This window comes from Aspergillus pseudonomiae (genome assembly GCF_009193645.1).
Source record: "Aspergillus pseudonomiae strain CBS 119388 unplaced genomic scaffold BDV37scaffold_7, whole genome shotgun sequence".
NCBI classification, from domain to species: domain Eukaryota; kingdom Fungi; phylum Ascomycota; class Eurotiomycetes; order Eurotiales; family Aspergillaceae; genus Aspergillus; species Aspergillus pseudonomiae.
Window position 1 is genome coordinate 1 of NW_022475999.1, and position 24,306 is coordinate 24,306.

The window sequence follows — 24,306 nt, forward strand, 5'->3', positions numbered from 1 at the left end:
AAAAAAAAAAAAAAAAAAAAAAAAAAAAAGAGACAGAGAGGAAAAGCAGGGCAAAGCGCAACTTGCTTTTGGTTCGCCAAATTTCCATCAGTTACCTAGCCCCTATGCCATACATACCGACCCCGTAACTTCCACCTCTTTCGGGCAGAGGAGTTGATATTTTCGACACATGATCCTACGATCCAGCGTTAGTCAAGGCAAAACATTCTAGGATCACAGACTATACCTTCTTCCGTTTCTTCTTGCTAATTCCTTCGCTATTGGAATAAAATGCGCCATCATCATCGTCGTCTGCGTAGCCTTCGCCGTAGCCAACAAAGCTATTGTCATCGTAATGCCTCTTGCGTCCCCGACTGGGCCGAGCCCGCTCCGGCTCAGCTGCAGTGGGTGTTCCATTTGCCTGACTGGGCACTCGTGCGCCATTGGAAGGTGTCGCAGCCTTCTTGCTACCATCCCCACTTCCAGCATGTTTCGACTGCTTTTCATGGCCAAGAATATCTTCCCAATAATCGTTGTTCGTAACTGTGCCCGGCTCCATTTTCATGGCTCTCATCTGAAGGTTATACAACGCTGAATCCATATCAGCAACCTTGATCTCTTTCCCGAACACCTTCTGGTTTTGCCACTCTTCTTCCGGCCACATCGTCATGTATCTCAGCCCACCGGCCATACCGGGTTCCTGCTTCACAGGTTTGTTTCTCCCAGCTAAGCCTAGGCCTTTCAGTTTGCCTTCGTAGGACTTTCTTAGTCTGTTGATTTTCTCCCCAGTTACCGGATCCATCCTTGCAACCGATTTCGCAACCGGACCAAGCCCGTACAAGGAAACAAGATCATACGACGGGTCCGGACCAGTCGCAATATGGGCTGTAGATTTCATAGCACAGTGTTAACATATCTCAATCCAAGAAATGATGGACCAGAGTGCATTATGAAAACGGCAACAGCCGCACCAAGGATTGGTATTGGGGAGCTCTTACAGCTTTTGCAAAGATGGAAGGCCGACGTAAACTCTTTTTGCAGAGATTCTAAACTTGATTCATAGTTAGATAGATCCGCCGTTCCCTTGTCGATATCCATGGCATCGCCATGGTTCAGCATATCCTGGCCGCGTGTGTTTCCAAAATCGCGGATTCCGGTTTGCGCACTTGGCCCTTCCGACTGCCGATCATGGTCTGTCCGTCTGTATTCTGTCTGTTGCATGGGCGCATTCAGATCTGTGGTGGATGTCGCCCCCATTTCCGGCCCGAATGATTTCTCTGTCTGTTCGCTATCATCAACAGGCGTTGCCCCCGTGAAGTGACCGTTCACACTGCTAGCCGGTGTCGGGAACGAATTCGTTGTACCTACTGTGGGTTGCTGTGAGGCTTGGGTAGACATCGGCACGGAAGAAGGTGGCGAGGAGAGGTTTGCAGGTTGTGACGTTGCCTGGCCAGGTGACGTTTGCGAGGATGCGAAATTGGAGGCATAGTTCTGAGCGCTTACCGACATCAACGGAGGAGATGTCGGGGTTTGTGGGGTGTGTTCGGTTGAGATATAAGAAGGGTGGTTCGCTTTTAAAGACCCAGTGGCGGGAGATGATGGCGAAGGAGGCCCTAACCGGAATGACGCCGAGGAGGCGCGATCGGACATGGGGTCCCGAGTGAAGGTTCGGAGGAAGGAGATTGATCAGAGCCTGAGCAGCTCTGAGTCCTGCAGCCTCGAGAGGAGGTCTATATCACAGACTCTCAACCCAAGGGCAGATCAAAGCAGATCTAGGCTATGAGGGGGGGCTGAAATCACGCCGGTCGAGGTTCGCTCAGGCGGGCGAGCAAGACGTTCCACAGCCGTCTAATATGCACACATTCCAATGATCCGATTCTGAGCGCTACCAGAATGTTGTCAAGCAAGCGTTTCGATGAGCAATATAAAAGAGTGGAAGGCGAAACTCGGCGATGGTGGAGTGAGCGATGGCCCTTTGGTCCGCACTGGAAGAGAAACGGACGGCTTTGAGATGTTGGATGACGGCAAGAGACCGGAAGTGCACGTGACCGAGCCCTTTTTCAAGGCTTGTAACTTACGATACCTGTCAATACGATTTCGATCTTTCAATCTTTGCTGGATTCAATTGGATTTTACTATCAACCGCTAAGGAAGTTAGCGGCGACTTGCATCCAATTAGCATTTCCTTGTCGCTACTCTGTACAATGTTCCAGGGTTGTTTCAATGGCACCGTTGATGCCATTCACCTTCTCAATTTTCGCTTTCAATCTTCTTCAACACCTGATATCTATTTCAGAAGGACAAGAAATATATATATATATATATATATATTTTTAAAAAAACGAGAGAAAACGGGTATTTCCCGTACTACAAAACGCAGGCCGTTACAGCCTCCTGAAACCCCAGCCACTGCTTACCGCTGGTGATCCACCTTTTACCACTTCGCCTCCTCTATTCGTATTCCATCGTGCTATTACAATGAATTATTCCGGTCTGAGTATACCATGATAGCTTCAACCCATACTGAGGAAATATTGAACATACTCGAGGTCTAGGGAGCAATGTCAAAAAGTAGTTCTGTAGACTTTAATTCCTCCATATCTTAACTGTATATCACCTGAGAGACTAAATCAAAGCCAAACTAGCACCAAACACCAAGCTACCGTATCTCGTAAGCCCTTTTTTGAATAATCGCCCATGGGTATATCTACATTCATGTATCAAAACAAAGGCCGCTGCACGGGAAGAACCGCGGCGACTCTCGCAATAGCAAACATATTGTGACTTAGTTGTCAATTCCCCAAACCTACTAGGACTGGTAAAACGTTGCAGACTCCCGCACAAGTTGGGCTGACACATCAGGAATATTCTCTTCCAACTTCGCCATGAGCTCAATCTGGTCATGTTGACTGAGCGTCCGCTCACGCCACGATGGAATAGGGTATGCCCCATTGAAATATTGCGAGTATTGATTTCCAATAGAGTCCATCCAATTCATAGGATCAACAGTCGCTTCAACATACGCAAGGTGGCTTGCTGTTGTAGAGGCAAGCGTAAAATCAGGATCCCAGCCTTGCAAACCGGGAACAACAGAGGGAAACTGATTGTAGGGCGTGGTTGGGTCGAACTGTCCATCAGAGCAAGCGACAGTCGTTGGGTTGAACGATGAGGTGGTATATGGGGTCGGCGTTATGCTTGAGGAAGTAAGCCGTTGGGTCTGCACTTGAGAGTCCCACAGGGGATACGGGGCCAGTTTCATCGGTTCCGAAGGAGGCGAGGTGGTTGAGAATGGGAACGTCGGATCTGCAGAATGCCCTCTTGACAATGTGCCCGAAGACAAACTGTCAGGAATTGAGGCATTCATGCCCCGGATGTTCTGAGAAGGGAATGACATTGTGGTACTTGCAGGACTTGAAATGGATGGCGGCGTCGCAACTTCCTGCGACGATGCCGGTGTTGTATGATTGGACGGAGATTGGACGACGAATGATTCATGAGTGTTGTATGCTTTGAGACATGCCGCGACAAGGCTCTTATATAGAAGTAATGCCGATGCAACGCCGGGCCATCTCTCTGCAGCAAGCACGATGGCCTCTAACGCTATATCAAGGTGGCCCTTGACTTCATCTACGGGATGCTCCCTTCGAATCTCAGGATATGACAGGGACCAAAGTATGGTGTTCAACGCCATAAAAAGGGATTGAGTGAAGATCCAAGTCAAGTCGACCGATTTAGTCGCAATCTGCTCTCGTTGCATTGCCACATTGAAGACGGACGCCTCGTAGCATTTCTGCGCAGCGCTGACAGAAGGCTCCGGTACCTGAGGGGAGGGGCGAAACATGAAAACGATCATTGTATTCCGCCTGCCATGAAACCTGTAATATGGTAAGCAAACGACCAAAAAAAAAAAAAAATCTCAGGGTGGTGTCCTTACCACTTCTCACTCAAGCCACTTCCTCCGTCGTTTTTCGGACAAGAGGCCACCCAATAATCAAGTTTATTGAGCATTTGCTGGAACCATGGATCTTGATCATCAACAGGAGCATCGCGCTTATTGAGGTAGAGAGTGCGTCTTATCTCCAGCTGTAGTAGTCGCATCTTGAAAAAGTGTATTGCGATACACTTAGGTAGTATTGGTTTCCCTCCTGGAAGGATTCCGTCTGGGGTAATAAATTTGTCATCTATGAGTTCAAAAAATTTGACACCCATATGATCGTGGCTGACAGAATAGCAACTGGGCCGTCCAAGACTATGGGATAGTCCAAATTCCATGGAGGTGACGATCCAGAAGAGTCGCCTCCGCATGTCTATTTCCAAGGGATTCAACAGTTCTCCACTGGGCGACTTGGTGATTGTAGCTTCGTCAGTAAGTCCCAGATCTTGACATAATTTGACGGCTATTCCAACGACCCAATACGCGGCGGTCCTTGTCGGGGTTAACAAAGAATATTGGGCAATCAAAACCAGACACTGCAAAGCCCTCAGGTCCATCCGCCTCAGAGAGGCTTCTAGAAAGGGTAGCGCGGCAAGGTAATAGCTGTCGGCTAATCCTGCATAAGCAGTACTCATCTTTTGCATACTAATGGCAATCACCATTCGTAGTTGGAAATTTTTGCACGGATCATTAGATCCGTTGAAAACATCTTCGACCTCCTGGCGGAACGTGGGCTCGTGCAATGTTGGGAGCATCGCTTGCGCTAGCGAGATGTCAGCGTGCAAACAAACACTTTGGAAATGGAGATAAGCAGGAAAGGGCAAAAGAAAATTTGATGGGCAATGACATACCTTTGACCACAAACACATCAACAAGTCTGTAAGTGACATACTTCGCTGGGAGGCTCGGCTGCGGGTTTGAGCTAATGATGGGGTAAACTTTCGATGTTGGCTTAGAGCTTTCCTGCTCAAACGCTTGCTTTATTTCGTGTGCCGTTAATTCGGGCACAACATCCTTGATGCTCTTTGAGTCTGTATTCTGTTTGGCCATCTCCATAACTAAGCGAGTAATCGCGATGCCACTCGACGGTCCTAAAAATCTTGACTCGTCATTTTCCTTGAACCGAATGCGACCAGCTCCCCGAACCATTAATTCTGCATCGGCTGCATGCTGGAATTCCTTCTCGGCCTCTTCCAGCTCCCTTTCCAACGTACGGGCTTTCTCACGTAGCGAAACGATGTACGTCCTTGGTATGGTACACTTTCGGGCGGAGTCGAAGTACACGCATTTTGCATTGCTGCGCTCACAGGGGGAGCACCTTGGTATCCCGGGATCACACCTAGATTTGCGCTGCACTGGTCTCAGTCTGACTGTCCCTACCTTAGAAATAAGAAGGAGAGAACCCGATTAAAACATACTTGTCGGCATCTAGTACAGGCAGTCAATGTGTGTGCAATGCGACCATCAGGTATTTCGTCTGATTGACCAGGCGTCTTCGATGAGGGACTCCTCCAAGGATTTGTGAACTGTGGCTTTGTATAGGATGGGTTTAGCTGTGTCGCCATGGTTGGTAACGGGCCGAACAGTCCCCAACTCGGCTGACCAGAGGTTGCTTGCTATTGAGTAGTGACGATCGAAGCCAACATTCCATGCGATCACATGAGATCAAGTCTGTGCACGCAACAAGGCAATTCAGACCAATCCCGAAGTGCGAAGGTTTGTGAAACAATGGCAAAAGGTCGGGGATAACAAGGCTTTCGACATATTCAGGAATCGTTCCAACGTGGCCTAGCTGCGAGGGGGCATCTGCGACAGTGTCACCAGAAGAGCATGGGCGATTTGGAAGGACCGAAGGTTTTGGAGTCGTTTCTATGGCTAGTTCTCGTTCCGATCTGTCGAGTCCATTCAGTTTAGCATCCAAAAAAGCCCCATGCAGGTAACAGGAGGCTAGGAGGTAGTGGACTGAGAGGCGAAACCTCGGTCCAGTCCCGCTAGGATCGACAAACGCGCTAAATGAATGAATGACGGACTACGGAACGCGAGAATGACCAGTAAGGAATAAGGCAAAAAAGAGAGAGAGAGAGAAAAGAAAAGAAAAAAAAGGGAGGGACATTTGGTCACGAGGAATGCTTACAGTAGCATCTTTGTCTTATTGGCAGCGAACACATTCAGCCAGATCAACAAAACATGAAGCTAGTAGGTTGATATATTCTTTTCATATCTGGACGGCAAGCTCGGTATCCGTTACAATATCATAATTGCCCGTAATGGTTACACATTTGATTGTCGAATCATCATTACAACAGCTCTCGATTTACGATTTTACCAATATCTGTGAGTAAACTAGAGAAGAGGTAGGATGTGCACAAGACCATGAGTCTAAAATCTTGTAGAGTGTAGTACCTGCATAGTTTTCCTTTGAGAAATCGGGAGTATGTTTGGTAGGGGGAGGCATGTTGAATGAAGCTGAGAAGTGGATGTTCGATGCTTGGCCCCGGTGGGGGGGGGCACACCAGAGTAAAGGTGGGGTGAAAATTGGAGGGGGGAAAAGGATCTGAGAACTTCCTGCCAATGATAATTGTAATCGCCTGATTGCCTCTTGACTACTGTACCCTCTTACTGTTATCTTACCGTTGAAGATACGTGACTGCTCCTTACATTACTTTCAGTTAGCCACAAAATACCCGCCTTACTGATGCGCCTGAGGCTCCCCTCCAATTGATCCTCTGGACCCCCCCTTCTCTCTCAGCATGCACCATTAACCTTAAGAAGCATTTGACTTGAAAATCTAAAACTTAGAGCTAACCTGACTTGCTAATTTGATTGACCGTGTCAGTGCGCCCCCCTCCCCATCAGATAGGCGGCTATGCCTAGTCTACATTCTCTATACCCCTTTGTTTCGGCCGTTTTGACTGATGTCTTCAGATGGCAGATTCGGTTATGCTGATCTATTTATGAAGGATAACTTTTGATATACCCCCCCGGTGTTATGCTTCGTTCTCTGTTTGCGACATCCTTAGCTTTTGATATATGTAGGTAAAATTATCTTCCAACCGTACGTTGTAATCGCGAGCCGTGCCCCACGCCATGACCAAAGTGTGCACATAATGAGATCGACTTGCTCTTGTCTTAAATTATGACTAACCGATGTTTAGATAATATGTACCAATATGACGTCTAGTGCTTCTTTTCTGGATAAGCCACTGCTCAAAGTCAGCCGGCCAGTGGCCGCATGTTCAAGATGTCGGACGGCCAAAATTAAATGCGATGGGAAGCTGCCTGCCTGCTCCGCATGTGAGCGAGTAGGAAAGGCGAGTACTTGTTCCGGCGCGAGTGATGAGTTCGCTAGAGGAAAAGAGAGGAGCTATGTTGCTTCTTTGGAAGGCTACTGCGAAAGACTCGAAAGGAAAATCGCTGACCTTCGTCGCCATAAAGAGTCATTATCCGTTGATGGAACCGGCTTCGTCCGGGAGAGCTCAATAACATCGATGTCGTCTGCAGGCACCGTTGGGCAGGCTCACCGAAAAGAGATATCTGACATCGACGACCTAGTTGGAGATTTTGGCTTTCTGTCTGTGGCTCGGATCCCCGGTAAATGTATTCGCTGACAACATAACTAGATCTGTGAACGCCACCTCCAGAGACTTTCATGGAATTCAATCTGATACTTCGTTTGCAAATCTACTCCTATCACTTTCTCTCGCTGAGCCTATCCCGAAGATACATTCACAGTCACTGCCGGCACGCCATGAGATTACACCACTTCTGCAACATTACTTTGATAGTTTGTTCACTCAAATGCCTTTCTTCAGCGAGACAACTTTCTGGACTTCTGTGGATACTGTTTATCAGGCTGGAGGTCGTTTTGCCAAGCCGATTGACCATTGGTTTCTTCGTTTGGTGCTAGCAATCGCTTCTGCATCTATATCTCACCAGAGCGGGGATAGTAGTCATCAGAGAGCTTTATCTTTGATTTCGGGGGCTTTGCCGTTCGCCGAGGATGTTCTTCGCCCTGGATCTATTGTGGGCATTCAGGCCATACTACTGCTTGCCCAGTATTCCCTCCTTGATCCTAAACATTTTCGCGTGTGGTATCTCGTAGGAATGGCCGCCAGGGCCTCGGTGGATTTAGGTTTACACCAGGACCCCCCTTCGGAGGTTCTGCCGGCCGATGAACAATTGGATATGCGTCGGCGCGTGTTCCACTGCGTTTACTGCATGGACAGGTTTGTTCTTCACTGTCCTGAAAGATCTTCAAATGGCTAACTTGTATGTGAAGGAGTGTGAGCACTGCTTTAGAGAGAACTTTCTCATTATCGGATGACTCTATGAATGTCGCCCTGCCACCCACATCTGGGTCTGCGATGACAGGAAAGAGTCATATCTTCTTACACAGTTCGAAGCCTGCGTGGAAAATAGTCGAAATTAGGGAGATCTTATCCTCGGCTTATCAGACAAAATATTTCAATATAGATGGCTTGTCTTTAGAGTCGACATGGGTACTATGCTCAAGAGCTCGGGAATGGTTCGATAATGCACCTACGAATGTGCCGAACTATTTCCCAATACTCTACAGGTCAGAGCTGCTATATACCACAATCATCATACTTTCACCCACGCAGGATTACTCCAGATTATGTGATTACGGAAAAGTATTACTTTTCGATCGTTGCATACAGTACGCCGCCGAACTTCATCACATTCTGGAGACACAACACTGGTTGCCTTTAATGACCTCTCTCGATATCCGACGAATATATCAGGTTAGCCGGCGACTTGTGGACATCCTACAGCAAAATTTCGAACTCGTCCTGAGCCCCTCAGTGCCCGTTCTTCCCTCTGTATTCCACGACATTACAAAACCGCCCATGTTGGAGGCCTGTAATACTGTCAACTGCCATAGTCGTGCCATTGAATGCCTAGATCACATCCAGAAGTTGCTACAATTTGGCGCGGTGAAGTGGGAACTCAACAACCTTCCCGAAGGTTTTCAACAGGACTCAGCATCTGTTTGGAAACAACTGATGGATACACCCGTTGCTTACCTCCCGGGACCTGGTGCCTACATGGCTGGCCCATGTGCGATTCTACCTGGTGCGGGGACTGTGTATTCTGACCTGACTCTAGGGCATTATAACCCTAATGCCCCGTGAAGGACCGCCCAAAAAGTTTCCTTTTCCTATTCTTTCTCTTTGTTGGTTGCTCAATATTGCTCCCTAGTTTTGGTGGCAAGGTCACACAATCATGATTTCCTCCCTTCGAGCTGTCGTGTGGAGCTCTTCGCCTACCGTGAAAGCCCTAAGTCCCTGACAATCTCACTGTTTGGGCCCGACTTTTAAGCCTTGATTGACATGTTGATCCTTATCCTCTTCTTTCATCCTTGTCCATTTTTACAAAGCAACTTAGTCACTGTATGGTGCGGAATGAGTGCGATGCAGCAGGTGAAATTCAGCAGATCCTCGTGAGTGAACTATCACATGCGTTTCAGGGGCTTCTGTAGGGAATTTAAGAATCAGGGAGTCAGCTGTTACAGTATGTGGTAATATTAAGGGTCTGCAAAGCGTATAGTCTTCCCCCGTTACTCCCTCACTTCCTGCGCCCCAACCCCTTTTTTGCTTTAGCTATACTTCTTGTATGTGTGGGAGTATCGGAGCTCTCGTATTCCCAGTCAATCAATAAACCCCATACCTACTCTTCTGTACAGGGCTCAGGTGCGCGGTCTCAAACACCCCTACCACAGGACCAAATCAATGTACTCCATTCCAAAGTCATGGATGCTTTGCATTAGAGTACTGGCTTAACATAATGTCGCTTTGGTTCATTGCGTACATTTCCAGCGCTTGCCTTACTATTCTGACATAGTTTCTTCGCAGGGGTAGTTGCCATGGATAGAGGAAACCCTCCATCGCAAAGAACCGTACGATATGCTTTTGGTAACTTTAGGCCTGGAGTTTCCCTTTGTTCATTGCTATCTACCATTTTTTCTGCAGTATATACTACATATGAATCATACTTTCTTGGTAAGTGGAATGGAGTACCTAGATTTATGGAACAAGTGCTGGGACCATCTCCTAGACTCAAGGGTATATTTGACCCCTCATTTGAGGAATGAATCAAGGGCTAAGATTCTGGAACGTACAAACAGGGTGCGTCCTCTGCACCAAACAGACCAATTCTTTTACCCCCTTCATTAGACATTACAAGTTTCTCTGTATGGGCTGACTTTTGACTCCCGAGTCTACGACGGAAAAAAGGAAAGTCTGCCACTGTCATAGTACAAATCCAACTATCCATTCAATACCAAAATATATATGCCAGATGGGCTATTAACCGGATAGTCACGCAATGCAGTAACCCTAGTGAGCATGGGCACCGGCCACGAATTCATGCTACAATTCAATGGATATGGTTTGAGGTTGAGAGAGCTACACCATCAGAGAAAAGGATAGATCAAATAGGAATGTTTTGACTTGGGTCACTTGGCCGGTTACTGAAATTTGTTCTTTTCTCTTTCCGTCCCGTGTCCTCTTCTATGTCTAACAGACGAGCGAAAGAAAACATGAACATCGAAGATCTAATGGGAGAGATAGAAAGATGCACCTTTTTCTATATTATGCTAAAAGCTTCCGGCAGCTCTGCTGTAGTAGAACTCTGTGGACCGTTTTTGGACAGAGCGTGCTCAAGCGGCTATCTAAATTATAAAAATCTGATTTCTCCTTAGTCTTTGGTACGTGTGTCAAATCCCCCCACCGTTGAGGCTTTAATGTTGGGTGCAGAGGGCGCTAAGCCTGGGTCCACATCTGAACATTAAGCTCTATACGTACTCCGTAGCGCTGTGTAGTAGGTAGCTCTAGGTGTAGACTATGAAAATTAGCATACAGATTAACCTTGAGTGTAAAAAAAAAAACAAAAATAAAAAAAAAAAGACTAATTAGGTAACATCAATAGTGTAACTCAGGGTTCTCAGGCAACCCCATACTACTACCCACTAGTAGTACTATATCGAAATACATGTTTAGCTTTGAGCATGAATTGAATTGAAATCGAGCTTCAGGTGGTGACGTCATTGTGATGCGTTGCCGCGGTGCCGAGTGGAGAGAAGGCACAGCTCACCGAATACTGTCTAGTTTTATACCGCTTCGTACGAACGAGTACTCCGTATTGACTGGCCCTTATGGAAGTGTCTGCGATTCTAGGTTGATGTCGAGTTTTAGCTCGAGACCCAACGTCCATGATAGGGCGCCCGTTGACTCCATCGTTACCGCATCGTACATACGACGAACCTCATCGCGCCGATCGCTTCTCGACCTCAACAGGTGGTGTGTTAAGGTTTGACGATCTTTTCGTTCTTTTCTTGATCTTGCAAGGGGAGTTACTACTAGTACTAGTACTGTGGAAAGGAGACTCCTGCGTCCTGCAGTTCTTCGTCATCACCGGATGACCTCATCCATCTCTAGCACTCAAAGGGGGACCCCGAGATGGCCTCAGGGACCAGGCATCGAGAGCTTTGTCCAAGGATTGAACGGGTTTTAGGTGGCTTTCTTAAGGTAGCAAATCCGTACCTGTTAAATCAATCAAAATTGAATAAAATCCAATGAAGTCCAGCAGCCACGACACCGTGACGTCAATTGTTACAATTCCGCCTGACGGACTCTTCTTGCTTGTGAAATCCCCCCCTGCGACCTGCTTTTCCAGCTTGATATATAAGAATCCATTCCCACCCTCGATCCACTGCTCGTTGTAGAAAATTTCCCATTGTGTTGCATTCCAGTCAAAACACCCAAACCCTAACCTAATCCGTTTGCGTCCTTCATTCCCCGTGATACCCCCAGCGACGACGTGACGTACTGTTTCTCCCTTGTAATCTATTTTTCTCTCGACTCACACTGGGCTTGACTGTTTCGGTGTCGGTGACACGTTTGACGTCTCCCTGCAGTCCCTTCATATCTAATCATTAATCTTTCTTACGTTGTTAATACTCCTCTCCACCTCGTGAGCACCGGGAGACAACAAAGCCTACATCATGTCTTCCCGGCTGGTCAATCGCCCGATCGATACGAAACAGAGGGACAAAGTGGGTTGATGGCGCATTCTGTCCGGGGAAGAAAGTTCCATGCTAACCCGAATCACTCGTCTGTAGGATATCAACCAGAAGCTGCAGCTATATGGGATATACCAAGGTAAACCGCCTCATGTCTAGAAGAGGTAGTCACATCCCGACCAAGTCACTGACACTGTTTCACAGCGTTCAAGAATGGCAAACTTCCATCGGTGAGTTCCAAGACACCACGATATAGCACGGTCCCATCGGCATCAGCCCGACGGCTAACGTGCGACTCGTGCTGCAGAACAAGCAATGCGATGTTGCTCTAAACAGCGCACTCAAGTCCAAAGCTCTCTCATCACCATCAAAGGAGTTGTCTGAAGAAGGACAAGCCCTTCTTGAAGACGTTCGCGATGTAATTGAGCAGGCGAAGCGACTCATTCTTAGCAAGAATGACGGTCAATTGATTCAAGAGTTCATCTGGGAGGCCCAGAGCCTCACTGGTGAACATGTCGGAGAGAAGCCAGATGTTCCTTGGAGTAGGGAATCGGCCCAGCAGGATGGTAGGGAGGCTCTGGAAGGCTTGAAGACCCTTGGAAACCTCCTGATCACCAATGGAGAGTTTAGAAAGCTCTGTACGTATTCTCTAGACCTTTGAAACTGCTGTGGTATTGACATGTGAAAGTGAACGATGCCTGGATCCTTGTCCGCGATATTGCTGGCGATGCTTCGCAGAAAGCCGCCAACCAGGTCCGGCCGTCAGAGGAACAACTGGCACAAGTTGACCAGCCTGCCGAGGACAATACCTGGCATGAGAAGCCTGACTATGCCAAACACAAGGAGCAATTTACTTCTCGTTTCAGGAAGAACAGGGCCACTGTAAGTTTTGGTCTTTGCGTGCGAGGATTATTACGAGCAATATTGACAATTGAAAGGCCGAGCAACAAGCGAATGAAGTCGCCGACACTGCAGTCCAGGCTGCAACTAGTGACCAGCGGCAGGACTCTGCTGTGGAAGTTGATGGCCGTACTGGCGCCGCCGTAGCTGCTGAACAGACCAAGGAAAAGCTTTCCGAGAACATCCCCGAAGAGCAGAAGTCCCGTGCCCGTGACCTCGCCGGAAAGACAAAGAGCTACCTGTCGAGGAAGATGCCCAAGGAACGCCGCGAGCAAGCTATCTGGCGCTTGAAGAAGATGATCATTGAGATCCAGGGCCGTGCCGACTGTGAGTTACCCAGATTGAATAAACGAACACCAAGCTCGGTGACGAAATGGCAAACTAATGAGTCTCGTTTAGACCAACGGGCCATCGAAACCTTGCTGTCTCTCGCGGAGAAGTATGGCAGTACTACTAGGGATGTAACCCAACAGGGTGCTGGAACTGTTAGGGGCACCCGTGGCACTGATAAGATCAGCAAAATGGAGAAGAGCCTACGGGTATGTTCCTTTGAGACGCAAGCACTCCGCCAGTTACTGAATTTCTGTCACAGGTCCTGATCGAGCGATTCGCCAACAGCACGTCCTTGGACGATCTCTTTGACTCGCTAGAGAATATCTATCGGGATGCGGACAGAGATCCTGAGCTCAAGGGATGGTTCAAGAACATGGACACATTCATCCGGTATGTCTTTGCCTGATGATTATTTCATAAGACTTCGCTAATAGAAACAGGAAATCTCTCCAGGAACAAGGCTACATTATGCAGGAGGACTGGGACCGCCATTATGATCAGCTGTCCGACCACGGCCGATACTTGTTGCGCGAACGCTACAGGGACCATACAGACCGCATTCTTGACGAAGTCAAGTTTATTGGCGAGCAGTTCGCCCACGATCCTCAGAACAAAGCCTTCGGAGAAGCGGTTGAGAGGCTGTTCACCGACCTCGGCCGAGACTCAAGCGGTAACGTCTCTTTCAAGCCACACCTTCTTACGGATCTTCGGGATGTCATTTTGCCTGGCATCTTTGAGAATGTCCGCTACGTTCCTATCCCTCGAATTGAGGTGTCGGACCCCATGGCTGATGTGGTAAGTTTACCCCTGTCGAAGTAAGCTCTGGTTCAGCTTATAACCTCTTTTAGGTCGTTGAAAACCTTGTCGTCGAGAGTGATAATTTGATGCCGAATGTTGTCGAGTTCGGCAGTGACAACTACCTCCGTTGGGGACGGAAGAAGATCAGCAGTAAGAGAGACAATAAGATCATGATCTCTGTTTCTGGAATTCAGGCCGACTTGCGAGGTAAGTTTGACTCGACTTGCACAACTCCAAACTCATGCTAACTCTTAACTTTCCAGATGTCAGTTACTACATCAACAAGAAACAGGGATTCCCTGCCATCACAGATGAAGGGGTTATGGATATCTTCTTGGGCGGAGATGGCTTTGGCTTCAAAATCACAGCTTCCAATGCCCATAAGGAAGACCGCCAAAACTTCGTGAAGTTGGACAAAGTGTCCGTGAAGATCGACTCCTTCAACATCAAATTGAAGAAGTCCAGGCACAAGGCTCTCTTCACGGTCTTCAAGCCATTGCTTTTCCGCACTGTCCGCCCCGTCCTGCAGAAGGTCCTCGAGCAGCAGGTTCGCGATGCGTTCTCTAGGGGAGATGCTTTTGCCTATGAGATCCACAGCGAGGTCAAGCGCGCAAAGGAAGCCGCCATTGAGGATCCCGCAAACGCACCCAACATCTACTCCCGCTACCTGGATGCCATGCGCGCTAAGATGGAAGAGAATAAGCAGAAGGCCCAGGCTATCGCCCAGCGCGCCTCTCACACCCAGGTCCAGACGGCAACGACACTTCACGATTCCCTCTTCCCCGAGATTCAGCTTCCTGGTGGCATCTCCAGCAAGGCCACTGAATACAAGGAGCTTGCAGAGAGGGGCGAACGTTGGGAGTCACCTATCTTCACTATCGGCGATGCACCTGAGTCTACCAACATTCCTGCCCCGGCTGATATCACCCGCAAGCCACACACCACCTCCCAAGGTCGTATTGCCGATGACAACGTGACCAGCGGCAGTGCAACAGCTACCGGTGCTCACATTTCCAACGGTTCCACCACTGTCGGGGCAACGAACGGCTCTGCTGCCGTCAAAGGAACAAGTGGAGTTACCAATGGTGCCACTAACGGTGTCCACAAAGCAAACGGTTACGGTGCCCGCGGATTCTCCGACCAGGTCGACAAAGCCTTCACTTCGAATGGCGGCTACAAAGCCACCCAGGATGGTGTTCCCGCTACCATTCCGGGAGCTGAACATGCTTTCAACCCCCAGACTGCTTAAGAGATCAGCCTCGCACACCATTGATCCATGACTTCCTTAAGATGTATCCTATGCTGTCTATATGTTTTTGATATCCCAGTTTGTGTTTGTGATTTTGGTCATGTTACCCCCTTGTGTTGAATTGTGGATTATGGGTTTGGTGCCAGTAACTTATGATCATGGTTCTAGTCTGCCATGTCATGTACTTTCTCTTATGTATTAATGCTCTATGGTTGTGACTTGTCACAAGGTACTTAGTTAATCATATGTTGTAATCTGCTCTTACGATATCTTATGCTATAAAATATTCTGTAGACATGTGGCACTACCAATACATCAGATAGCTTTAGTACACCACACCGTACATAAGAATAAACCCCGAGCGGTACTCAACAGATAAGAGAGGTTACAATAAACCTAATAATGAATAACTACACATCTCCAAAAGACATAACTACTTAAATTTCATCAGCACGTCGCACGTCTATTTTAACCTCTATTAAACCAACTTTTCCCAGTCCCTTTTTCACATTTGCTCAAAGTACTTTTCCCAACCGAGCTCGCGCATCTTAGTACCCTTGAAATCGAGGTTCTCGGTCTTAGCCTGCTCAGCATACGCCTCCACCTTGCGCTGGATGGCCGGGTCAAAGGAGCCCAGGATTCTGGCGGCCAGGAGAGCGGCGTTGATGCTGTTGTTGATTCCGACGGTGGCGACGGGGACACCTATAAATTATGTATTAGTGATTTCTTCATAAGAAAACATCGGTTGGAGATCATCAGGGTTGGACGTACCTCTGGGCATCTGCACGATGCTGTACAGACTGTCTACACCATCCAACGAGCTGCCCTTGACTGGGACGCCGATCACGGGAAGAGCGGTGTGAGCGGCGGCCATACCGGGGAGATGCGCGGCGCCGCCTGCCGCAGCGATGATAACCTTGATACCGCGGGCAGCGGCACTGGCGGAGTACTCAGCCATGTACTCTGGGGTGCGGTGAGCAGAGGTGATTTCAACTGCGGGCTCGATGCCGAAGTAGTCTTTAAGGAGCTTGAGTCCCGGTACGAGGGTCTTGAGATCGCTGTCGGAGCCCATGATGACGGCCACGGAGGGTGCGGGCTTCGAGGGGCCCGACTGCTGGGGCTTGGTCTTGATGTCGCTGCGCTGGGCGCGGATCTCGTCGACCACGTCGATCAAGGGCTGGATGTGCGTCTCGGCTTCGTGCATGGTCGGCGCGGTGACGGTGATGTGGCCCATCTTGCGGCCTGGTTTGGCGGCGCCCTTGCTGTAGAGGTGGATGCTGGCGTTGGGGATGGAGAGAGCGTGCTCTGCAGCCTTCAGATGTGTGTCGGGGGCGGCACCGCCGATGATGTTGAGCATGATGGAGGGTTGACGGAGCTCCAGGCTCTTGGGAGGGATGGGAAGATCGAGAATGGCGCGGATATGGGTATCAAATTGAGACAGGGGGCAACCTTCAATGGTGTAGTGGCCGGAGTTGTGGATACGGCTAGCAATTTCGCACAGGATCAGACTGTCGTCTTCGAGGAGGAACATTTCGACACCGAAGACGCCCTTTCCGTCGAAGGCTGCGACGGCCTTACGGGCTAACTCCTGAGCTTTCTGGTTGATGGCGTCGGATACGTTGCGCGCAGGGGCGTAGACAAGCTTGCATATCGAGTCTTCTTGGACGGTCTCGACGGTGGGGTATGACAGGACATCGTCCTTGGTCTTCACGACCATGACGGCCAATTCCTATTGTATACTTAGCAACCTCCTCCTCTTGGACAATAGGGGTCGGGTACTGACCATCTTGAAGTAGGCCCACTTCTCTGCGTACAATGGGCGGTCCTTAAGCGCTTCAAGGGCCTCGGGAATATCCTCTTTGGAGTTAACACGATAGTTTCCTAGGCACAATCATACATATTAGCCGTGAAATAGTGTAAATGGTCATCGTCAAGGATGACTCACCACGTCCGTCGTACGCCATAGTCTTCGACTTCAACATCATAGGGTATCCAAGCTGTTCGCCAACCTTGGCCAATTCTTCGGGGGTGTTCTCGGCCAGCTCACGGTGCTCTGCCATGGGAATACCATATTTCCGCAGGTGCTCCTTCTGGTTGAACTTGTTCTGAATCGTCCGAATCGCTTGCCAGCTGGGTTCAATCTTGACCTGAGAGGCGATCTCCTCCAGGGCGTAGGTGTCGACATGCTCAATCTCCGCCGTTACAACGTCGCAGGTCTTGGCCAGTTCCCGAACGGCCTCGCGTTCCTTGAATGAGCCGGTAACGTGGCCATCGTGGCTGCTAATCTGCTTGGCCGGGGAGTTCTCCGCATCGAGTACGTTGCATTGGATGTTCAATCGGTTGGCGGACTCGACCAGCATGCGGCCCAATTGGCCTCCGCCGAGGATTCCTACCTTAGGAGAGTTCCACATACTGGGATAGGGTATAAAAAGAAGTTGATTCGGGTGCACAATACAAGTGGGAGCCGCGGAGAGACGCAAATCCACACGATCTGGAGCAAGTGAATCATGAGCCCCTCTTCTCCGCCTCTAAAAAATTGGCCCGATAACCGTCACGTGAGCCGATTGATAAGCGTCTGCACGGGCCAATAAGGCACGGTGGCTACCCGCCTCCCCGCGCGCCTACGAAAGCTCCGGCATTATCGTTTCGCATCGTATCGCGTCCGATATCGACTTCATCTCCTTGACCCTGGGTTTTCGCATTCGGGAGGATGTCTCTAGGTATGTCGTATCTGTGTAGCTGTGATTTGGCTCCCTAACCATTGGGTCTCTGAATGCGATGCACATATCTACAACCCATCCCACTTTGTTCACCGCCACGTCTTCCAGATGCATCTGTTGGAGCTATGTTAATAGCTAACTGAGATTGTCCTGATAGACGAAGAAACCCTGGAGACGGTCGCCAATGGCGGCTCCATGGACTTGTATGCTAGACATTGCCATCCCACCCTTGACTAAGCACTGACGTCCTATCCCAGTGAGAAATGGCCTGGCATGGTGGAACCGTTGCTCGAACGATTGGAATATGTGCGCGTCCCCCTCCATATTGTTCTCGACCTCTCATTTTTAACTGGAACACCGGATAGATCGTTTACAATGTCTTTCCCATGCCCCAAGTGTCTCTAGAATCCACCGCATCTATCTCCCAACCACAGCCAACCTCCAACCTCTCCACCTCCTTCCTGCAAGAGCCCAATTCAATACCCGCAAGCAGCAATAAAGAGAATGCCACCCCAGCCGACTCCCAGTCATCCACGCAGCCCACAGAGCCCTCGGGCGAGCGCATTCCCGACTCACAGCCTCAGTCTTCCGCCAGTCCAAATCTGCCCAGTGCCCTCCAGTTACTGCTAGACTCCACCAAATCAACATTGAGGTCGCTGTTCAGCACCAAGCCACCGCATACGATCCAAAGGCTCGCAGAGCTTATCATCCGTCCTAACAAGCACTACAAGACCCTTCCGGCTTACTTGCGGGCGGTCGACCGCGTCGTGTCGGTCACTAGCAGCGCGGATATCTTCCCGCTGAAGACGCACGCAAGCGGGGACCAGTCGAATGGTATTCTGAATGGCGCGGAGAGTGGACCGATGTTTTCGGATCATGCCCTCGGTAGCGATGAGTCCTTGGGCGGTGCTCTTCTCACTCCCATTCCTTGGTTGAGTAATATTGCTTCTCCAGATGCTGAGGGCGAAGGTGGAGCTTCTCTTTCTGAAGGTACTTTCTCCCATATAAGCTCTCAACCTATAGACTGAGTATCCGCTAACATATCGACAGATCACGATGCTATGTCTGAAGCAACACCACAGCAGCATTCCTTTCAGCAAGAAGCAGACGGCGCCGCTGAGCCCGTACTTTCCCATCCGACAACATCGGTTATAGAAAACGAGGCGATGGAAGACACTGGACCCCAACAGACAGACCCCTCAGAAGATATTCCCCATGCTCGGGGCCCCCGGATACTAGGAGTAGAGGACATGGGCTTACAAGACGGCAAGGGAGTCGAGATGACACTCGAGAACGAAGAAGGAGCCAACAACAACTCCGCCGAGCAAAACGGCCCGCTGGACAATGATGCTAACCAGACTTCGACCAAAGAGAACGCAGACGGAGACGGAGACATCACGCTAGACGACGCCAAAAACGCAAATGAAGAGGTCGGTGCCTCGACGAAGGGAGATGAGCAACCCAAACCATAGTTTGAAAATTGGAATTGGTATGAGTTAGATTAACAGTTTCTGCACAGAAGCAAGCTACCCACTTTCTGTTCTTTGACTGAGCTTGTGGTGTTTCATGACTGACGAACTGAAATATGATTCCAGCGTGATGCAGGTCTTTTGTCTCCTTTTCAGCCTTGTTAATGATGTGATGTGCGCCATGTACGCTGGTATATTAAGATTGATGATATCGTGTAGCTGGTAGATAGAAATTCCGAGAAATACGTGAACATAAAACCCATTGCTATGGTGTGCTGTAATCATTGTCGGCAAAAGCTCTCTACACACTAACGAGGTACCAGAAGTTCCCTCGCACTACGATCATTGATCAGAGCAACCCAAGTGTATCATTGACCAGAACGCTATAAACAGAACCAAGAGGTATCGTATCAATCCAAACGAACATACAGTATAGCCAACAGACCGAATCAAACAAAATCAGACAATTCTCAGACGGATCGTCAGAGAGCCCCGAAGAAAAGCATGCTTCTAATCATGCTAAATGTAGTGTATAAACTCCAGAATCAATAATGCAACAAACTAGATGTAATTACGCTTAAACGGCAGGTTCGACGGTCTGCAGGGGGACGTAGCCTTCGTCTGAGTCCAGACGACCGGATGGTTTACCAGTAAGGATGGACCAAACCTTTGTGCCCTTGATCCATCGCAACGGTCCGCCACGACCACTGGATCCACTGACGGAGAGGGCTGCTTCCCACCAGCTTTTGCGGGAGCCGCGGAAGCTGAGGCTACCCATTTCCACCTGTTTCTCGAGCTTCTCGGCATCCATCCAACGTGGTCGGCGCCAGAATTTGAGGAGGAGACTGCTCACCACGACCGAGATGCTGGATGCTGCCATTGCTGCGCCGGCTGCCATGGGGGGTAGCATGTATCCACCGAAGGGGAGGAATAAGCCCATGGCGAAAGGCAGACCAATGACGTTGTACATGCAGGCCCATACGAGGTTTAACCGAATGCGGTTGAAGACTGCTCGAGAGAGTGACAGACTCGCGGGTACGGACAGTAGATCGTCGGGTCGCATCAGAACAATGTCGGCTGCCTCCATGGCGACGTCTGTACCAGAAGCAAGGGCGATACCGATAGATGCGGTGGCCAAGGCTGGGGAGTCGTTAATTCCATCTCCGACCATGGCCACTCGTTCACCTGATGCTTCCAGTGAGGAGATTATAGATTGCTTGTCAGAGGGAGAGACAGATGCGTGGACAGCTTCGGGCGAGATGCCAACAGCGTTCGCGATGGATATAGCGGTGGCGTGTGTATCACCTGTGATGAGCGATGTAGAGAGACCCATGCGATGCAAAGCTGCAACCGCTGCTACTGCGGTTACCTTGACAGTGTCCCGGAGCAAGAGTGTTCCCGTGTACTGGTTATCGATTGCCACATGGATTCGCGTAATACCAGCAGGAATCTTTGATGTTGTCGTATCAGAATCCGTGGCCTCGGCGGATTCAGGCACGGAGATGTCTCTGGACCTCAAAAACGTGGCATTTCCAATTAGGACGCGGTACCGGACACGCTCGGCACTGGATGCGGGCTCGACCAAGGCAGATATACCTTTTCCAACACAAGCGTCAAAATCACCTAAGCTTCCCGGCAGTCCACCGTCGTCGGAATGACCGGACTCTGTCTTAGCTGCGAGGAAGATTGCTTTGCCAATAGGATGTTCGCTGTTCATCTCTGCGAGGCCGACAATCAGCCACCAGAGTTTGCGACGCCATTCATTCGAAGTCCAGTGACGTTCAATCTTAGCCTCAGCCACGCTCATTTTCCCAGTAGTCAAGGTTCCGGTCTTGTCGAAAACCACATGAGTAATCTTTGTAGCGGCTTCAAGAATAGCACCACCTTTGACGAGGATTCCTTGCTGGGCGCCAACACCAGTGCCAACCATAACTGCCGTCGGGGTGCTAAGACCCAGAGCGCAGGGGCAGGCGAAGACAATAACCGAGATGCACAGTTTCAGACAGACCATGAGCTTACCGCCATTATCATCTGCTAGGAAAATCTTAGGCGGGTGCGGTAGCAGGTGGCTCATCACCATCCAACCAAAGAACGTGATCAGTCCAAGGCTAATAATCGCCGGGACGAAGTATCCTGCAACGATATCAGCCATGCGTTGAATAGGCGCGCGGCTTGTTTGCGCGTCCTGGACAAGCTTGACGATTTGACTCAGTTGCGTATCTTTGCCCGCCCGTGTTACCTTGAAGTCAACAGAGCTCGTGCCGTTCACCGTTCCAGCGATCACAGCGCTACCCTTGGCCTTGTGAATTGGCAGAGCTTCACCAGTAATCATGCTTTCGTCAACATAGCTTTCACCTCTAATAACGATGCCATCGGCAGAAACTTTATCTCCCGGGCGAAGCATGACAATGTCGCCGACCTCAATCAGTTCAGTTGGGATAACTTGGTGTCCTGGACCAGGCCTTTCATTATCAGACGTTGACTTCTGCTCGCCGTTATCGGTTCTAGAAGCTTCCCATTCTTCTGCCATCTTCTCCGCCGCAATTGGGTCATCGTAGATGGTTGTCATTGACGGGGCCAGCGACATAAGCCGAGAGAGCGCGGCGGAGGTTTGTCCCTTAGCCCTGTTCTCCAACCAGCGGCCAAGTGTTACGAACGTTATAAGCATCGTGCTCGTATCAAATACTGTGCTGGGTCGCTTATGAGGCGCGATGAGCAAGGCCATCACCATTGCAAAGACGCTGTAGAAAAACGCGGCGGATGTACCCATCACGACGAGCACATCCATGGTCGGCGAGCGATGTTTTAGAGACTTATAGCTGGAGATGTAAAATCGCTTCCCGACACCAAACTGCACTGGGATGGTGAGAAGCAGGCAAGCAAGATCTCCAAGGTAGAGGCCAGGAATCAACTGTACTTTGCCAAAGTCGAGAGAGCGAAGGTACATAGGCAGCAACATATTAATGATAAACACAGGGACGGCAAATGAGACAGAGAACAAAAAGGAGCGCTTCCACTCCTGGACCTCCTTTGTCTTGGACAAGGATTCCAGTTGTGCGTTGGTGTCATCCGTATCCGCGAGCAGGGCGTTGTATCCGGCAGCTTCGATCGCTGCCACAATTGAGCGAACCCCGATTACCGAACTATCATAGGACACCGTTATCCGCGACGTAGCGATATCCACCGATGCCGAGGATATACCTGCCTTTTGAAGAAGGGATTCCTCTAGCGCACCCGCCGAGGGTGCGTCCCGCAAGCCATGAAGGCTCAGCATGACTCGGCCGACGGCATTTGAGACAGGAGCTTGCGGTTCGGAAGATAGAATGGTCGCTTCAAAACCAGCGTCGTCAATCATGTTTACTATGCTCTTAGACGGTAAAGCCACGGGATCATGAGTGATGATAGCGCGCTCAGCGAGCAAGCTTATATTGAATTGGACCAGCCCCTCCACGCCATTGAAAACGTTTTCTATACTTGACGTGCATGCGCCGCATGTCATACCGTCTATAGAAACAGTAGTGACCATCAGTCGCGACGTAGTTTCAGTGGTCTCCTCCGAAGATCCGCTCTGAGGCGTAGTGGTGCCCAGCACCTTAGCGCCAAAGCCTCGGTCTTCAATGATTTCTGCAAGCTGATCGGGTGTAACCGTAGATGCATGGTGTTCTACAACTGCTCGCTCCGAGAGCAATGAAACATTGACCGATTTCACGCCAGCTACCTCCTTCAATCCCCCTTCGACCGCCGATGTGCAGGCACCGCATGTCATCCCTTCTATCGCCAAGGTGGTGGTTGAGACCATTGATTCTTTCTCTTTGACTGTAGTCGCACCACCCGATGGACCCGCTGGACTATCTGTAGAGATGACTGTCGCATCAAAGCCGCTATCCTCGATTATTTCGGCGACTTTGTCCGGCGATAGTACTTTTGGATCGTGGTGTACCACAGCCCTGCCCATCATCAAGCTCACCGACACTTCACCAACACCATCCACGTCTTTGAAAGCGCCCTCTACGGCGGACGTGCACGCGCCGCACGTCATTCCCTCCACGTTTACTGTGGTGGTTGCCATGTGCGCTGGCGATCGGGCGGCGGAAGCGCCATCAACCTGGGCGCCTAACATCGTGGCTTATCGGGGATGAAAAACCAGGCAAGGGAAGCCAGGTTCAGGCGTGTCAGTGCATAGGAGCAGCTCACCGGCCCTTTCAGTTGAAATAAGAAGGGTGCGATGTTAGCGCCCAAGAATAAAAGACGTCAACTAGCGGTTCGAGTGGAGGAGAATCGAAACGGATGTGATCGGAAGCACGGGCGGATCAATCATTCAATTTAATCCTCGCCGAACTGGATTTAATCTTCGCCGAACTCCAATGGGGACGAAATTATTCAGCCAAGGGGTTTTCTGTCTGGTTTTCAATGATTTGCATCAGCACGCAAAAGAAAGAGGAAATTGCTTTATTATAAATCGATGCCAAGTAATAGCTATTTGTCTAAGGAGTGGGGGGGAAAGAATGCAAAGTATATCGCAAGCTGAGGTCGAATGTAGCCACCGGTACACGTATTTTACCACCAGTACGGAGTAGATTAGATCGGGATCCGAGATAGATTGCCTTTCAGCCTTCAGGTCTTTTTCCTGCAATGTCTCCCAGTGCTTTGTCCAAAGGGGTTCTTTCTGGAAAGCTTGGACGGACCAGGAGTACAAAGCTCCTTCTTTGCATGTTTGCAGTGAAATCGACTGCCCTACATTCCAGCCTGTGAAGGGGGTTGGGGTTACTGAGTAGTCAGTTGTAGTACTAGTAACGAAGTCAAGGATTGACGTGCATTCCGCAACCTGTCCACAGTTGACGGTCCAGTGGATCATGGGAAATCGACTGGGTTCGCAGCCTTAC

General features: G+C 49.7%; 7 protein-coding genes across 7 annotated transcripts; 3 read left to right on the plus strand and 4 right to left on the minus strand.

Annotated features, from left to right (window-relative positions):
• Positions 1-28: 28 nt before the first annotated feature.
• Positions 29-1,761, minus strand: BDV37DRAFT_189232 (uncharacterized protein). The gene is made up of 3 exons (XM_032079631.1): positions 978-1,761; positions 227-864; positions 29-175 (listed from the first exon to the last, which is right to left on the minus strand). Exons 1-3 carry the CDS (start codon positions 1,627-1,629, stop codon positions 92-94), a joined length of 1,374 nt encoding a protein of 457 aa, XP_031945440.1. The 5' UTR covers positions 1,630-1,761; the 3' UTR covers positions 29-91.
• A 783-nt stretch (positions 1,762-2,544) lies between these two features.
• BDV37DRAFT_189244 (putative C6 transcription factor) lies at positions 2,545-5,936 on the minus strand. Its single transcript, XM_032079632.1, has 4 exons — positions 5,332-5,936; positions 4,765-5,263; positions 3,914-4,676; positions 2,545-3,854 (listed from the first exon to the last, which is right to left on the minus strand). The coding sequence occupies exons 1-4, from the start codon at positions 5,476-5,478 to the stop codon at positions 2,789-2,791; spliced, it is 2,475 nt and encodes an 824-aa protein (XP_031945441.1). The 5' UTR covers positions 5,479-5,936; the 3' UTR covers positions 2,545-2,788.
• A 714-nt stretch (positions 5,937-6,650) lies between these two features.
• On the plus strand, positions 6,651-9,447 carry BDV37DRAFT_238821 (Zn(II)2Cys6 transcription factor). The gene is made up of 5 exons (XM_032080884.1): positions 6,651-6,744; positions 6,846-6,945; positions 7,069-7,484; positions 7,534-8,139; positions 8,193-9,447. Exons 3-5 carry the CDS (start codon positions 7,084-7,086, stop codon positions 9,064-9,066), a joined length of 1,881 nt encoding a protein of 626 aa, XP_031945442.1. The 5' UTR covers positions 6,651-6,744; positions 6,846-6,945; positions 7,069-7,083; the 3' UTR covers positions 9,067-9,447.
• Positions 9,448-11,936: 2,489 nt separating this feature from the next.
• Positions 11,937-15,234, plus strand: BDV37DRAFT_279076 (uncharacterized protein; the record flags this gene model as incomplete). Its single annotated transcript, XM_032086253.1, has 11 exons — positions 11,937-11,987; positions 12,054-12,093; positions 12,159-12,184; positions 12,262-12,592; positions 12,643-12,836; positions 12,893-13,181; positions 13,254-13,393; positions 13,447-13,577; positions 13,628-13,982; positions 14,036-14,192; positions 14,249-15,234. The coding sequence occupies 11 exons, from the start codon at positions 11,937-11,939 to the stop codon at positions 15,232-15,234; spliced, it is 2,700 nt and encodes an 899-aa protein (XP_031945443.1).
• A 252-nt stretch (positions 15,235-15,486) lies between these two features.
• Positions 15,487-17,750, minus strand: BDV37DRAFT_189298 (phosphoribosylaminoimidazole carboxylase ADE2). The gene is made up of 4 exons (XM_032079633.1): positions 17,180-17,750; positions 17,018-17,115; positions 16,006-16,963; positions 15,487-15,936 (listed from the first exon to the last, which is right to left on the minus strand). The coding sequence occupies exons 1-4, from the start codon at positions 17,643-17,645 to the stop codon at positions 15,740-15,742; spliced, it is 1,719 nt and encodes a 572-aa protein (XP_031945444.1). The 5' UTR covers positions 17,646-17,750; the 3' UTR covers positions 15,487-15,739.
• A 384-nt stretch (positions 17,751-18,134) lies between these two features.
• BDV37DRAFT_238850 (uncharacterized protein) lies at positions 18,135-19,810 on the plus strand. The gene is made up of 3 exons (XM_032080885.1): positions 18,135-18,157; positions 18,212-18,944; positions 19,005-19,810. The coding sequence occupies exons 2-3, from the start codon at positions 18,341-18,343 to the stop codon at positions 19,424-19,426; spliced, it is 1,026 nt and encodes a 341-aa protein (XP_031945445.1). The 5' UTR covers positions 18,135-18,157; positions 18,212-18,340; the 3' UTR covers positions 19,427-19,810.
• ctpA (Cu(2+)-transporting P-type ATPase CCC2) lies at positions 19,789-23,897 on the minus strand. Its single transcript, XM_032080886.1, has one exon. The coding sequence runs from the start codon at positions 23,541-23,543 to the stop codon at positions 20,001-20,003; it is 3,543 nt and encodes a 1,180-aa protein (XP_031945446.1). The 5' UTR covers positions 23,544-23,897; the 3' UTR covers positions 19,789-20,000.
• Positions 23,898-24,306: the final 409 nt, after the last annotated feature.

Coding starts and splice junctions, on each gene's coding strand:
- BDV37DRAFT_189232 (XM_032079631.1), bottom strand. CDS start 1,629: ATGTCCGATCGCGCCTCCTCGGCGTCATTCCGGTTAGGGCCTCCTTCG. Junction 865..977: donor CTTCCATCTTTGCAAAAGCT/GTAAGAGCTCCC, acceptor TGAAATCTACAG/CCCATATTGCGACTGGTCCG. Junction 176..226: donor GCAAGAAGAAACGGAAGAAG/GTATAGTCTGTG, acceptor GCTGGATCGTAG/GATCATGTGTCGAAAATATC.
- BDV37DRAFT_189244 (XM_032079632.1), bottom strand. CDS start 5,478: ATGGCGACACAGCTAAACCCATCCTATACAAAGCCACAGTTCACAAAT. Junction 5,264..5,331: donor CCTGTACTAGATGCCGACAA/GTATGTTTTAAT, acceptor AGACCAGTGCAG/CGCAAATCTAGGTGTGATCC. Junction 4,677..4,764: donor TGATGTGTTTGTGGTCAAAG/GTATGTCATTGC, acceptor ACATCTCGCTAG/CGCAAGCGATGCTCCCAACA.
- BDV37DRAFT_238821 (XM_032080884.1), top strand. CDS start 7,084: ATGACGTCTAGTGCTTCTTTTCTGGATAAGCCACTGCTCAAAGTCAGC. Junction 7,485..7,533: donor GTTGGAGATTTTGGCTTTCT/GTCTGTGGCTCG, acceptor CAACATAACTAG/ATCTGTGAACGCCACCTCCA. Junction 8,140..8,192: donor TGCGTTTACTGCATGGACAG/GTTTGTTCTTCA, acceptor TTGTATGTGAAG/GAGTGTGAGCACTGCTTTAG.
- BDV37DRAFT_189298 (XM_032079633.1), bottom strand. CDS start 17,645: ATGTGGAACTCTCCTAAGGTAGGAATCCTCGGCGGAGGCCAATTGGGC. Junction 16,964..17,017: donor AGTGGGCCTACTTCAAGATG/GTCAGTACCCGA, acceptor AGTATACAATAG/GAATTGGCCGTCATGGTCGT. Junction 15,937..16,005: donor CATCGTGCAGATGCCCAGAG/GTACGTCCAACC, acceptor CATAATTTATAG/GTGTCCCCGTCGCCACCGTC.
- BDV37DRAFT_238850 (XM_032080885.1), top strand. CDS start 18,341: ATGCCCCAAGTGTCTCTAGAATCCACCGCATCTATCTCCCAACCACAG. Junction 18,945..19,004: donor TGGAGCTTCTCTTTCTGAAG/GTACTTTCTCCC, acceptor ACATATCGACAG/ATCACGATGCTATGTCTGAA.
- ctpA (XM_032080886.1), bottom strand. CDS start 23,543: ATGTTAGGCGCCCAGGTTGATGGCGCTTCCGCCGCCCGATCGCCAGCG.